Genomic DNA, 15419 nt, shown 5'->3' on the forward strand with positions numbered 1-15419 from the left:
AGTAATTGATCTAATGTTTTGTTGGGTTGATGAGCTTGGGACTTTTTTTCCCCCCACATCTCCCTTATTCTGACCTTTAACCACATGGCAGATGTTTAAGTGGTTGTCTTCTTTAATTTTTGAATGTGTCATTTATCAACATTATGTTTTTCAGTCTGTGTGTCCCTTCCTCCGTCTGTTTGTCCTGCTTCATGTTAAAGTAATTGGTCAAGGTACTTTTTGATGAAGTAGTAGTCAAATCAATTTAGTACACATTTTTTCTATGATATGATCTGTCAAATTAGAGTTTTAACCCCAATTTTAGGCTCCACTGGACATAGACAATTATAGTGTGTGTGGGGCATCTGAGTACTATAGACTCATTCTTGTTGTACTTTAATTGCAGATATTTATTTGTCATTATGTATGCTCAATGTCTTGTTCACTTAGCATTATGATTACTGTCTAGTCTCAGTTTATTTCGATTGTTGAAGCCCATGGGATAAAATATAGTTATAAATAAAAGGATATAATGGGTATATGTCAATGAGATTTAGATGGCAACTAAATGGATATAATAACCAAAAGACATGAAGGGATTATTAGTTTTAAGTTGGTACATAACACTAAAGGGAGACAACTCTGTAAAAAACATCCGAATGTAATTTTTATTAAGTTCCCATCTCAATCTCATTGACATATACCCATTATATCCTTTTATGTGTTAATCCCATTCTAGTGTAGAGGAAATATTGACCTCTCACTTTGTCAAACTGCTATATATCCAATGAAAAATTCTCATAGAGTGTGTGGTTCAAGTTAAAAAAAAATGTTTTTTTTTTTAAATTGATCAATTAATAAATACCATATGTCAAAAATTATATGAAAATTAAAGGAGCCAAATAACAGTTTGGTACCACCTTAAGTTCTATATGGCAATAGTTTTACCCTGAATATCATATCCAATATTGGAATATATTTCTTTACATAAAGTCTCATTAAAAGAACTTTAAAATGTAGTTTCTATTTGAATCTCCAAAACTGTCAATTATTTCTACATCAATGCAGAAGTCTAAAGGGAGGCGTAATATGCTAGTTTGTTGTGCACTGTTATCGATATTTCAATGTCTTTTGTGAAACAATTAAAGATAAAATGTTGTCTTGTAGACTTCCTGAAGAATTCGGAATTGAATTGTTTTGCAACAGTTAATTGGCGGTAGTCCATTGAAATAATTTTTCATGCAGACATTTTTCAACTTTCAATGTATTATAGCTAACTGAAATTCATTAAAAAAATTAAGTTGGTGGCACTAAATTGGTTTAATCCAATTTTAGCTCGGCAAATCAACGTCAATTCAGTCTTTACAATCCTTTTCTGTCATCAACAGAAATTTATTTTGCAGGATGACAATTACACTGTGAGATTAAATCAAGCTTTAGATTGGCATACTGATTGTATTATGTAAAATCTTTGGCAGACAATTTATACAACATTGTTATTTTCAGGCAAAAATACAATAAATTCAACAAACGTAAAAACCTAAACTAACAAATTTTAAGCATTTTGTACATTTATTGGTCCAAACACATGATCAGATCTTGTGTGGGAACCAGTTTCACTGGTAGGTATAATCACAATAATAAAAAAAAACATAGAAATTGAACAATCTGTGAAGTTATAAAAATGAAAAAAAAACCTTTACTTTAACCTTTAATGGTTTCCGTACTTATACATGTTCTGATTTCAAATATTTGGCTTTGAGCGTTCCTGCTGAAGGTAAATCCAGAAAAGCGCTTCGGAAGTTTGGACGCAAGAAATTTTAAATGTGTTGTTTTTAATTTTTTACTTTTATAAATTGTGACAAATGGATGGTCTCAGAGTTGTTTCATTGGCACTCATACCACATATTCTTGGCACTCATACCACATATTCTTATATTTGTATATGTATTAGCAAAGTCTTAAAAATCAGGGCCGGAATCAAATATTTTTTTGTAAAATAAGGAAGTACAATGTAGTGCACTTTGGAAAGGTATATTATAGGGAAGATTGCACAATGTGCACTCATGCGTCATACTTCTTGAGGGATATTAATAAAATGTGTATCAGCAGTAAAATTGTAGCATGGAAATATTTTAATGGGATTGATACCCCTTGAAAATGAAATTCATATTGAAAAGTGTACTCTCACACCTTCATTTCTTGTCAAACTTTTATGAAGTTATATGAAGTTTAAATAAGCAATGTTTTGGATCTTTTAGATGTAATTTTGGACTTGAAATAGAAATGATCTGAGTTATTGCCCCTGCACAGACCAAATATGTGCTGCTGCTGCATGTACATCAAATGTGTCTATCATATCTTTCAATTATGCAATTTTCCATTATATTCCTAGGCTTTATTGTCCTAAAAAAAATAATGACTTTTTGCATATAATATATATCATTTTAGAATTTGAAATTAATAATAAAATCCATTATGCAGTCAATCTAAAGTGCAATGATTATTAATGATATATCTGAAACAACAACTATTTATGACTTATGTTCAATTAATCAAATCCTGACAAAAGTGCACTTTGATCAGGATTCTATACACAAAAACAGCTGACAGTTGCTAAAAGCATTTTTTTTCTCTCCATAATTTGAAATTGGGTAAAAGCAAAATAAAGAACTTCATTACTAGAAGTATATACACCGATTTCCTCTCTGTGATCAGTGGTTAATTGAAACTTCTTTCTGGTCTTTCTATTAATTAACTTATAATTGATGTTTATCTGAAATCGGCTCTGTGATCTTAACAGCAGGAAATTTCTAAATTATTGATTCTACTTCATTAAACTGCTGGATTAATATATCACACATAGTTTCTTCATTGGCTAAGGTTATAATCCCAAGATACAGTTTTAAGTGAACTAAATACTCTGAGAATATATATGGTGTCCTTGCCATCTGATCTAACAGCTCAGGTCCGAGTTTCATTAAGGGGAGATATTATTGCTATTTTGTGCATTTTTCCTTTGATGTTTTTTGTGATAATTTTCATATCATGCTTCTCGCTTGAGATGGAAAAATTATCGCTAGAAACTAAGGAGACCATGCGGCGTTTCTAACGAAATTGACATTGAAATTGACAACGTCGTCATAGGTAAAATAGCGATAAACAGATTATCATTGGTCATCTCAACTCGATTGTTTTTCTCACTTTCGCTGTACCAGCTCAAGCGAGAAAATCAATCTCGTTGAGATAATCAACGGTAATCTATAAATATCTGAAATATAAGGTGGTGATATTCAAGGTTAGATTTGAAAGGTGGTTGTCACCATTTCCTATAAATAATACAAGTTTGTTGTAAAGTTATGTACACAATCTTCATACAAATTCTTTAGGCTTCTGCTAATTTTCCAAGTGGAAAACATTTTTGCAGTCATACCAGTCAAAGAAGGAATTAATGTCATTGACCATATAATATATGACTCTTTTTAAACATTGGAAACCTTGTCGGTAAATTATGTCATGGTTGTATTTTGCAACACATTATCTAATACTAGTATCATCTTTTTGCAATGCTACTTGTAAATGAATCAAGCAGATATAACTTTTAATTTTTAATAATTGGCATGATTTTATAACAAACTTCTTACATGAAAGACCTAGAGGGCATGTTATAAAAGTCACTGGAAGTTGTAATTTTTTCTCAATCCATGAATTCCTTTTGACAAGATCTGTATATATTCTGAGGGCTTCACTGAATACAGCCACAATGCTTTTTTTTCTTATTTGACGTAAGTTGAAAATTGTTTACTGAAGCACATATTCTAGGAAGCATGGCAAATTAGGTTATACAAATTGTGCACAAAATTGGTCACTCTTTTAAAAATCCTATGTTATAAGTTGCAAAATCTTATATTGATGCCGTAACAATTATAACATTGAAATTATTAATGAGTTAAATAATGAATTTATGTTTTCCTTTGCATAGGTCAAGCCTTGTCATGAAGAGCATGTACAGTCACAAAAGTCAAATTTTATAAATAGTTCTGAAATTCCTCCTGATTCTTTTCTGACAATCAGAATTATGAAATGTTAAGAAACATTTATGTATGAAATGTAACTGATTATTGAACGCTTTAATAGTTAAGCTAAATGCAAGATTTAAACACCCTTAAGGGAGTACCAAACACCTACACTCAAATTAATTTGGGTCGCTTACTTTTAATAAAATTTAAAAAAAACTTGAACCACACACTAAATCCCAAAATCCAAATTGGATTAGCAGTTTGATATACACATATTTCGATTATTAAGAAGCTTAATATTTCATTAACAATGGAAGGTTATTAAAACATCCAGCTGACTTTAACAGAGTTATCTCCCTGTAGTGTTCTGTACCACTTGAATCATTTGCTCAAGGTCCAACTAGTTGCTCTTTTTCAGAACACAACTAATACACACTGTATACCGGTATATGTCTCTGGTTTAACTTTCAAAATATGTAGAATATCTAGGTATTTTTGGTATCAAATGAAATCTGAAGGACTGGTGATCATTATAGAACACTTTTGGACTTTTAATTTTGAATATTAAAAAAAAATGCATCAAATTTGAAAAAGAGGGTACATTTTGTCTGTTGGCTAGATTTGAAGTACCTGTTTTGGTACATCTGAAGTTCTGGGAACCAGTTTTTTCTTATATGCCATTAAATGTATGGTGATATTTTCAGTACAAGACACCATAAAGTGTTGCTTTGAAATGCATTGATTGCCACTTTATTTGAACTTAAAACAAAAGAGGACTGCATGTGCCTGCTTGAAACGGAGAAATTTAACATAGAAAGCAATGAGACCATGAATTAGTGGTGTACTTCCTATACATATGAATATTGACTTCCTCAAAGAAATTGTTTTGAATATTATATCAATTAAATTCAAGAAGTATAATGATAAAATGATCATCTAAAAATCACAGGAAATGGTTTTGTTTATAAGTTAAAAGGAAAAGGAAATAATAAGTCATAAATAAAGTGTCGTGATTGAATTGAACATTAAAAAGCTGACAGAACAACCATGGAATGTGTTATATTTTTTTGATTTAATTAAGATGTGAGATCTGACCAAGAGCATGATTTCCTTGTTACCAGACCATTAAGTAATGTACCTGGTTCTGAAGATAGCACACAGCTAAAGGGCTTTGGATGTCAAATACAATTAGCATGCATTTATTTAATTGATATTGTGTTATGTTTATATTACAATGGCATTGAACATTGTGAAGAGTCAGAAATCAGCAATTATATTCCATTAACGATGAATTGTTTTAGTTGTTTTAATGTGCAACAGGAAACCTGCTCAATTAATTAATGCACTTTTAGTTAGAAGACTTGTCGTGTGTTTGGTAGAATCCATAAAGACTATAATAGTACATTTTAGCAGTAATTATCAGATCTCTGATACAGACAGAATTGTCTTCCAGCAGTTCTAAACGTGGCTTTAAATATTCCAAGAATGACATGGAATAGTTATACTAATGATACATTTTGAAATTACCTGGTTTTTTTTATTTCCCCGAAAAGACCATGTAAGAATTAAAAAAGATATATGTGTTTGCCAATGAGACAACTCTACACCAGAGAGCCAATGAGATAAAATTTAACAACTATAGGTCACTTTACAGCCTTCTACAATTAGCAAAACCAATGTAACAGCATAGAAAGCTAAATGACGAATGTAAAACAATTCAAACAAGAAAACCAACTGCCTGCTTTATATACTAATGAATCACAGTTCCCGACGTGGAACAGGAAAATACAGAATGTGGCTGAGTTTTACTAATAATGGTACATTTTGAAATAACTGGGTTTTAAATTAACCCAAAAAGACCATGTAAGAATTAAAAAAGATATATGTGTTTGCCAATGAGACAACTCTACACCAGAGACCCAATGAGATAAAATTTAACAACTATAGGTCACTTTACAGCCTTCTACAATTAGCAAAACCAATGTAACAGCATAGAAAGCTAAATGACGAATGTAAAACAATTCAAACAAGAAAACCAACTGCCTGCTTTATATACTAATGAATCACAGTTCCCGACGTGGAACAGGCAAATACAGAATGTGGCTGAGTTTTACATGCTTACTGCATGGCTCCATTTCTGAAATGCCCAGATAATATCCTGTGAAATAGATTTATATTAAAGTTGATTTTTTCAACAATTTGCCTTTTTTTTTGTCATTACAGCTGTGAATCAGAACAACAGACATTTGGTGAGAACCAATGAAGTAGCTCCAATCATCATCCATAACTGTAGAGAAGAATTCCAGCATGTCTCAGACTTTAAAGAGCCCATTGTGTTTGGAAGTATTGCTGATAACATGCCAGAACATGCCCTTATAAAGGTAGGTCGTCAACCTACAATTACAATTCTTTTAGCAGGAGTCAACATCTTTTAGTTTTGAAGCCCTGAGGCTCTGTCCATGTTAAAAATTAAAATCTTCTGCTTTTTAAAGATTTCAATCCTGAAAGATTTGTCAGTCTCCTTTTCCTGTTTATGGTTGATGGTATACCATTGTTCTTTCGTCCATCTGTCTGTAGTTCTAAAACTCAGGTTCAACTCTCCCAAGCAACATTTACCTCCAATAATAATAGCTGTTTTGTACAGGTCCTTTTGATATTTATGTTCTCAAATGTTTGTGGTTTTGGAAAGTTTTCAAGTTTTGTGCTTAAGCATATCTGATGAATGTTATGTTGGGAATTTTGTTGTCTAGACAATAACCATTATCTTTATATAATTGAGACTCTTATGACAATAAATCAGTATTATTAGCTTTAGCATTTGAACTTCCAGCTAGAACTGTATAAGGACTTTTGATTATTTATAACAGATATGTCAGATTCCTCTCTAAAGTGACTTTGTGTACCTTGGAGTCATTAGAAGAAAAAAACATTTTTAATCCTAATTGTAACATCAACAGATATAGATATTGATGTTTAATTACATCTAACATACGAAGTAAATAACATCATTAAAGTAGTCGTGCTTGAAGGCTACTACTTAAGTTAATCAATGGAGTGCTAATTTACTTATTTGTAATTTCAAAAGATATTAGGATGATTGCGAAAATTCTTATTTTTAATCTTGGAATTTTTTTATGGAAATTTTTTATGTTTCTTCAAGTCTCTACTAGTATACCGGTAATTATATGTAGTCTGAAACCCTTTTTAATGGACAGAAACAAATATGTTCTGATTTCACTGTTTTATGATTAATAAGAATCAGTTTAGCATATAGTCTAAACCTTTGGACAGTTTTACAAAACTTATATCGCAATTATTGGTTATTTGAATAATTTTTGTCATTGGCAGAAATGGTTCATTAATATAATTTTACAGATGAATCTTCTATACACTCTGGAGAGCAACATTCTTAAGAAACCTTTTCAGCTGTAAACTTATTCTGTGTTTTGATTAATTAAGTTTAACAGAGTAATAGGAAAATCCTGTTAGAAATTAAGTTATTTTAAGTTAAGTTATACATGGAAAAATTAATCATTTATTGATAACATCATATAATTTGAAACCATTAAAAAAAATCGTCTTTAATCTGATATCGTCTGAATAGATATATCACATATATTCCATGGTCAGGTTTTCGTCCAGTTTCTTCTGTGAAACATAAAAAACAAATTTTTGATTTGTGCTTATTTTTTCCACCATCAATGTTATTGAAGAAAAAGGCTATAAAGCTGTTTATTATGTGGTGCATGTAGTAATCAATAACCAAGATACATAATAGAACATAATTTATAAAATTTCTGTCATATTTGTATTTCATATAATTGTGTAGTTATAAATAAATATAAATTAGGCCTTTGATTTTCTCATTTTAATCGTTTGTTAATTTTCATGTAGGGACATTGACAGTATTTTTTTTCTTCTCATTGTTGAAAGTGGAACAGTGGCATATAATTGCTGACTTCCTCTAAATTTAAAATCTGGTGGATGGTTGTCTCATTGGCAATCATATCACATCTTCACATTTTTACATAATGAAACCATTAGCATTTTGATTCACCACAAAATGTCTTGTTAACATTTGAAAAAAATGTACATGCTGTTTATTATTCAATGCAATATGCCTTTGAGTAAAAGTAAGATAATTTAGCAGTAATAAGAGTTATAATGGATGTAAATTGGCTATGATTAATGCTAATTCCACTTCCCCTTATTAGGAGCTTCTACAAGTCCAAAATCTATTGGTTTCCTGTTCATTCTAGTACTGTTTAGCCTAGGGGATAGGTCCTCTTTACATAAGAAATATTGGATGCAATTACACGAGAAATTTATATTTCTCAACGTCAGTGTAATGACCTCTGTGACATCTTTCCATTCAGATAACGTGGTGCTCTCATTTCCTTTCAAATTATTCCTATTTCATCTGTCTTAGGACAACAGATACATAATATATATGGTAACTTTAGAGAAAGAACAAATAAAAAACATATCATTCTTGGTAAAACAGATAGTGCTGGCAATTTAATTACAGTTCCAGATGAAGGAAATAAGTAGAAAGAACAAAACAATACAACTGCAGTTAAAGACAACAATCCTAACCATATATTCACATTTAAAGACTGAACAAATTAAAAACATATCATTCTAGGTAAACAGATAGTAGGCAATTAGATTTATAGTCATAAGCGAAATAAGAAGAAAACGAATCATAGTTATCAAGCAGTTAGACAGCATTAAGAGAATGAGCAAATTAAAAACATATCATTCTAGGCAAATGAATAGTAGACAATTTAATTACTGTCTTTAAAGAAACCAAAGTATACAGTTTATAATACATTTTCCTGAGACAACAACCTTACCCATTATTCCCATTTAGACAAATACAAACATATCAGTCTTGGTACCGGCAAACTGATTGTAGGTAATTAAATTACTGTCGTAAAAGAAGAAAACGAAGTATACATAAGTTAGACAACAACCTTAACCATATTTCACATTTAAAGACTAAGCAAATTAAAAACATATCATTCTATGTAAAACAAATAAGGCTAGACAGTTGCTACATATGTGATTGTAATGAAATTTTGAAACAAGATATGTAGGCAATATATAATTACAGTTCTTATATAAGAAATACAAAGATAGACAAAGTATGCCTCATTGAGAACACAAACAACCAAACCATATAATCACATTTAAAAATAAATACTGTAAATTCAGAAATTCAACAATCTACCCGTTCAGAAAGTGGAGCTCCTGAAATGAAAGGTTACAGTAGACAAAATGATGGCAACATATATATAATGATTTATAGTTTGGAAATGCATAAGATCATGCACAAAATTCAAATGATTTCCACATCATGTCCTTTCATGAAAATATTTTCTAAGTTTTCTTTCCATATTTCCTTTTTGAAAAATAATATCTAGAAAAGAAACAACAAAATATTTTTAGAGAAGCTTATGTATTAATGTCTACAAATTAATCTCAACTAATATAATAAAGTTTTGTTGTGGTAAAGTAAAGCAAATATAATTAATTTAAGAACAAGTATGGTTTCTTTTCAATATGTTCATGTTCTTATATTTGGGCCAAAAAAAAACCACCTGAATGTCCCTTCAATTTGTCACCTGTATCAGTTGGATATGGTGTGTTAATTAAATAACACAAAGTTGGTTGCTTTAAAACACACTTGACAAAACCAAACACTAATTTATTGAATGATATAAAAAATAAGATGTGGTATGATTGCCAATGAGACAACTATCCACAAAAGACCAAAATGACAGACATCAACAACTATAGGTCACTGTACGGCCTTCAACAATGAGCAAAGCCCATACCGCATAGTCAGCTATAAAAAGCCCTGATAAGACAATGTAAAACAGTTCAAAGGAGAAAACTAACAGCCTTATTTATGTAAAAAAATTAACGAAAAACAAATATTTAACACATAAACAAATGACAACCAATACCCATTTAGGTAATTGACATACAGTGAACAATAATTGTTTGTGCTCACACTTTTGTTTTATAACAGATTTTTATGTGATAACCATACAAGTGAGAGGTTTAGCTAGCTATAAAACTAGGTTGATATTCCATTGGTTTGATGCGTTCAAGCTTTTGAGCCATTTGTTAAAGAAATTCCTGTTTTGAAATTTCATTAGAGTTCAGTATTTTTGTTATTTGACTTTTCACCATATAAACCATACATGACAATACATCTTAACAATGTGAAAGGAATTAGATGTTCACCTTGAACGTTGTATGACTGTCAAATTGAAAATAAAATAATCCCTATTTATAACCAAAAAAAATATCCTATTATATTTGTAATACTTTTGATTAATTTTTACATTTTCAAATTTATCAACTTTTCATTTGTGACAGGCATCTATTTTATAAGTCTATCTGAAAGCTGATCAGTAATTTGATCAAGTCAATCTCACCAATGAAACACCTCTTTTAATTTGGTATCAAAATAAGTACATCATGAATAAACTATAGTTATTTAACCTCAACTAAGTTCACTAATAAACTGAACACAAAATATACATTCATTAATATTCGTTGGAAAATTATTTTCGTGGGTAACAGAGAAACCACTAAATTAAATGTACAATGAATTACATATATTCTTGAAGGAATGTACACAGACTTTCAAGTTTGCCAAAACCATGAATTTAAATATCCACCAATACAAAATATAAAAAAGAAAATGTGGTATGATAGTCAATGAGACAACTGTCCACAAGAGACCAAAATGACACATACATTATAACAATTGAACTATAGGTCACTGTATGGCCTTCAACAATGAGCAAAGCCCATGCCGCACAGTCAGCTATAAGAGGCCCCGATATGACAATGTAAAACAATTCAAATGAGAAAACTTTCCTCAATCCATAAAAATTGGTATACACAAAAAATAAATGAAATAACAGTACCGGTATATAGATTTGTTGTGTGATTTGTTGGATAAAAATAAATGAGCTAATGCAGCCAGATAAAGCATCATAGAAAATATAAAAGAACTTGACAAAAGATGTTCACTGTAAATCACTTTAGGTACAGAAATTACTCAAAACTCAAAACCCAATTATTCCCTGATTAGTATTTTTTAGTCATTTTAAATGACAAGTGAACCCTTGATTAAAAATTCAAAATACTCAAATTAGTTTCCATCAGATCTATTTTATTCTAAATTTTCCATAAAAATTTCCATATTTTCTTACTCATCAGCTCTTTCTAAGTTGAAATTCATTAGCGATTGACATTTTTTTGTCATGACGTTGTCAGTTTTTATTCGACTTATAAATTTGAATATCCCTATGGAATCATCTGCCTTTCTTTTTTATCAGGCTTTCTGATTGGCTATTAGTAATTTGACATTGTCTTATACAAATAAAACACCTTTTTTCATTTGATTTAAAAAAGAATTGTGAATAAACTAATATGAGTACACCTACAGTTGTCAAAAAAGATTTGTATGCAAGGTTTCATCACAAACAGATAATTATTCATAGGGTGACTCTCTCCTTGTGTGATTCTGTAAAGAAAACTCACATGGGAAATATGAAATTTCATTTAGACAAATGTGGGGATATCATAAAATGATCCCCATACAGTCTGATGGTGACGAATATAGATATTAGATATCATAAAACTGTTCTGCCATGCATTCAAGTTGATCTCAGATATAATGAAACTATTCCCATGCAGTGGAGTTGTTTGAAAATGTAATACTGTAGGTGTTAATTGTCGCTCATTAATAAATAACCTAGGTCAGATTTCACTAACAGGTAGGGGGTCAAGGAATTAAAGCTAAATATTCATATTCCATAAAACAACCACTGAATTACAGGCATATAGAATGTGGCAGGTGGCTTAGGCTTTTGAAAATTTTTTTCTCAGTGCTCAACTTTTACCCTTTACCTGGGACCAGTAGAAGATTACAAACAATTGGCTTGATTTGTCAGGTCGTCATCAGCAACATGCATTTATCTATTTAGGAATAGACTGCATGTTTAACATCATTTGGCCTTTTTGTAAAGACAAGAACATTTTCTTCCAAGAGAGGATGTTTAATTACACAAAAAATGTATTCTCTTTGTGTTTGTATTTGGCTTGCATTAGTGATAAGGTTGCTACCTTCTATGTTTCAATACTGTGGATTCCTTATTATTCGTTGGATACCAATTTTCATGGGTTTTGTGGGTACAGGTAAACCAACAATATATTTTCAATAGCTTTTGTATACCATACAGAGATTGCATTTTTAATTGACAAAACCACAAAATAAAATATCCATGAACATGCGTCAGTATTCAGCCATCAACGAAAATTGATTCCCATGAAAATAAATGAATCCACAGTATCTGTTTTGTACATTGTATTAAAACCATCAGCCTTGTTAAAAACAAAATGAATGTACTGATGTTAGCATAGGTGATTCACCTACCGGTATATAGTTTTTATATAAGTGGAATTGAATAAGGAGCAAAGGAAGTAACTCATTTTCACACCTGAGTGACCAATATCTTAAACAAAATAGATTTACTGCAGGATGTTAGCAACTATGGCTCATCTATATCATGTTTATACAAGTTGAATGGAATATAGAGCAAAGGAAATAATTCATTGTCACAACATTTCAATACCACACCAGTGACCCATGTCTAAAACAAAATGGTTTTTATTGATTAAAACAGACTAGGTAATTATTGGATAAGGAAATACAGATATGTTACAGGAAACCATAAATTGTCTGCTCAATACCTCTGATCCTGGTTCAATGAATTCACATAATAACTGTTTTAGTTACAATGCCTACACAGTTCTGTAAAGTTTATACTAGTAATATTGATTTAAATGGAGAAATTTAAGTTAGATTAAGAATGAAAATTTGGGAATGTGTCAAAGAGACAATTATAACTAGACAAAAATTTAAAAAAGAGTTGATGGCCACCAATGAGTCTTCAACACAGCAGGAACATCCTGCACTCAGAGGCTGCGAGTAATCTCAGCTTGCCACTTAACTCTAATGTATACTGTTTACTAGTTCAGAGAAAAAATGGACATCACTGTAAACTTTGAAACGTATGAATGAACCAAAATTAAAAATCATACAAGACAAACAAAGGCCAGAGGACTATCAGACTTAAAACAAGCGCTTAAATGCAGCAGGGTTAAACGATTTTGTTTAGTGAGATCCCAACACCACTCCAATTTAACACATTTATAATGTTGCCGTCATTTATCATGATCAGCTAATAGAAAAGATATTAATGACTCAAATTATACATCTGCACAGCAAACAACAAAAAAAGCAAAGAAACAGCTTTTTATTGCGCACAGTTATGCATCTCAAAGTCATTTTTTATGAAAGTTGAAACCTAATGAATTAGTGCTTGAGTTCTTAACTCTTATATAGTATATTTCAATTAGGAATAAACCTAAATTTAATATACTGAACAACCTATAATGAGATTTGTTTAGTAATTGTAATTAGCCAGCCACACAGATACATGTTTGATTAAAATGATCAATGGTATTTGATACATTATAATTATTATATGATCTACAGTGCAAAACAGTTAACTGACCCAGATATCTAAAAATAAAATCAGTCATTAATGAAGTTATCAAGTTATACAATTATCTGTGTCAGTTTCTAACTAATTATAGAATAGAGAAATCAATCTGGGTGTGGGATTTCCTGGCTGCATCAAAACTCATTGGTGGCTGTCGGTTGTTTTCTGCTCTTTATTTGTTTTTTTCTCTTTGACATATTCCCCATTCCCATTCTCAATTTTATTAATATTATATATTATAGGTGATAGATATAAATTTCCATTGAAAAATTTCAAATTCCTGAGTTATGAATAAACTCATCATAGGTACCAGGACTAAATTTTGTATATACACAAGACGCTCGTTTTGTCTACAAAAGACTCATTAGTGACGCTCGAATCCAAAAAGTTATAAATGCCAAATAAAGTACGAAGTTGAAGAGCATTGAGAACCAAAATTCCTAAAAGTTTTGCCAAAAACAGCTAAGGTAATCTATGTCTGAGGTAGAAAAGCCTTAGAATTTCAAAAAATTAATTAGTTTCCGATAAATAACATTAACACAGTATCAATATTTCTATCCTAAAGCCTCAATTTACACAATTCAACAATTTATAGATATCTCTTCAGTGAAAATCGCCCCAGAACAAAGTATTTGGAAAATCAAAACTTATTGAAATAAGAAGATTATCAACCAAAAAGAACAAAAATGTACATCCACATGAGGGCAAGTCTCTCTATTTCCACATTTAGTTATTTTAGCTTTCTTTTGCTAAAAGAAACGTCCTGTCATAATATTGCTTAAACAGAAAGTATAACTAAAAAAATATGCTATGAGAGCAAAACTACAGAAAATAGGATGCTGAAAAATGTGATGATTTTGATAGTTATATTATGGTATGGGAATTAAAGCAATCCATCAACATATATATAACAGGGTGACTGACATAGAAAAACATCTTCACTGTAATAGTACAGGGCATACAATTGATTATAATATTGCTATATAACATAAACATTGTGATAACGAGTCTCCGTTTAATTGATAGTAATGGTTTTGTAATTGAATTGGGATATATCTAGTGAAAATATATCGTGATATAACATGATTATTTTGTTCTTCATTAACCATTAATCTTAAATATTAAAAAAATGATTATCTTTAGCATGCAAATTTGAGTAGGTTCACAATGACATAAAACTCTGCTCCAATAGCCAGGCTTCCTGATTCCACTTAACATACATAATCTTAAATTGACATCAACATCTTCTGGTGTGATAGTCTGACAATAGAACATTTTCATATTACCGACTTTTTACTCTGGGGACAAAACTGACTGTTTTATGTTTTTGATACATGACATAATTGGAAAACTGTTAATTTTTTCCCCAAATTACACACATTGAAATTTTTTGTTCTTACTTGACCGAAATTATATATTCCAGAGATAAGAGTCTGTAATATATGAAAAAAGTCTTTTAATGTTATTTGGTTTAAGAATTGAAGTGGGTCTCATTGGGGTCTAAGCGTGACGCCGGATTGCCGATTTTTTGTAAGTGTGACACGTAAAATTATTGTGTTGTGAAAATGGGAAATGAGGTCTAGCAGGACCCAGGAAATGACAAAAAAATGAGAATTGCTTGCGTACATAGTGTAAGCGGGACATGGGAATCTGAAAGAATAGTAAGCGGGATCCAGGATCAGAACCCCCCAAGAGACCCCCATTGAATGCTTCTTTTTGTAACTTCATTGGGGTGTAAAAGGGTTTGCTGAAGTACTTTTAGTATGAAGCGTGGAAAGTGCTTCATTCTAAAAATGTGTGCACTTTCAACACTTTTACAACCATAATG

General features: G+C 30.7%; 1 protein-coding gene across 5 annotated transcripts in view; it reads left to right on the forward strand.

Annotated features, from left to right (window-relative positions):
- The window catches only part of LOC134724743 (paladin-like), a 115565-nt gene that overhangs the window by 52218 nt on the left and 47928 nt on the right, over positions 1-15419 (forward strand). For all 5 annotated transcript variants that reach the window (XM_063587948.1, XM_063587950.1, XM_063587949.1 and 2 more), the window contains one exon: positions 6222-6379. In XM_063587948.1, the coding sequence (XP_063444018.1) occupies positions 6222-6379 (158 nt within the window). The remainder of the gene's footprint in view (positions 1-6221; positions 6380-15419) is intronic.

Source organism: Mytilus trossulus, chromosome 7, assembly GCF_036588685.1.
Source record: "Mytilus trossulus isolate FHL-02 chromosome 7, PNRI_Mtr1.1.1.hap1, whole genome shotgun sequence".
Classification (NCBI taxonomy): Eukaryota; Metazoa; Mollusca; class Bivalvia; order Mytilida; family Mytilidae; genus Mytilus; species Mytilus trossulus.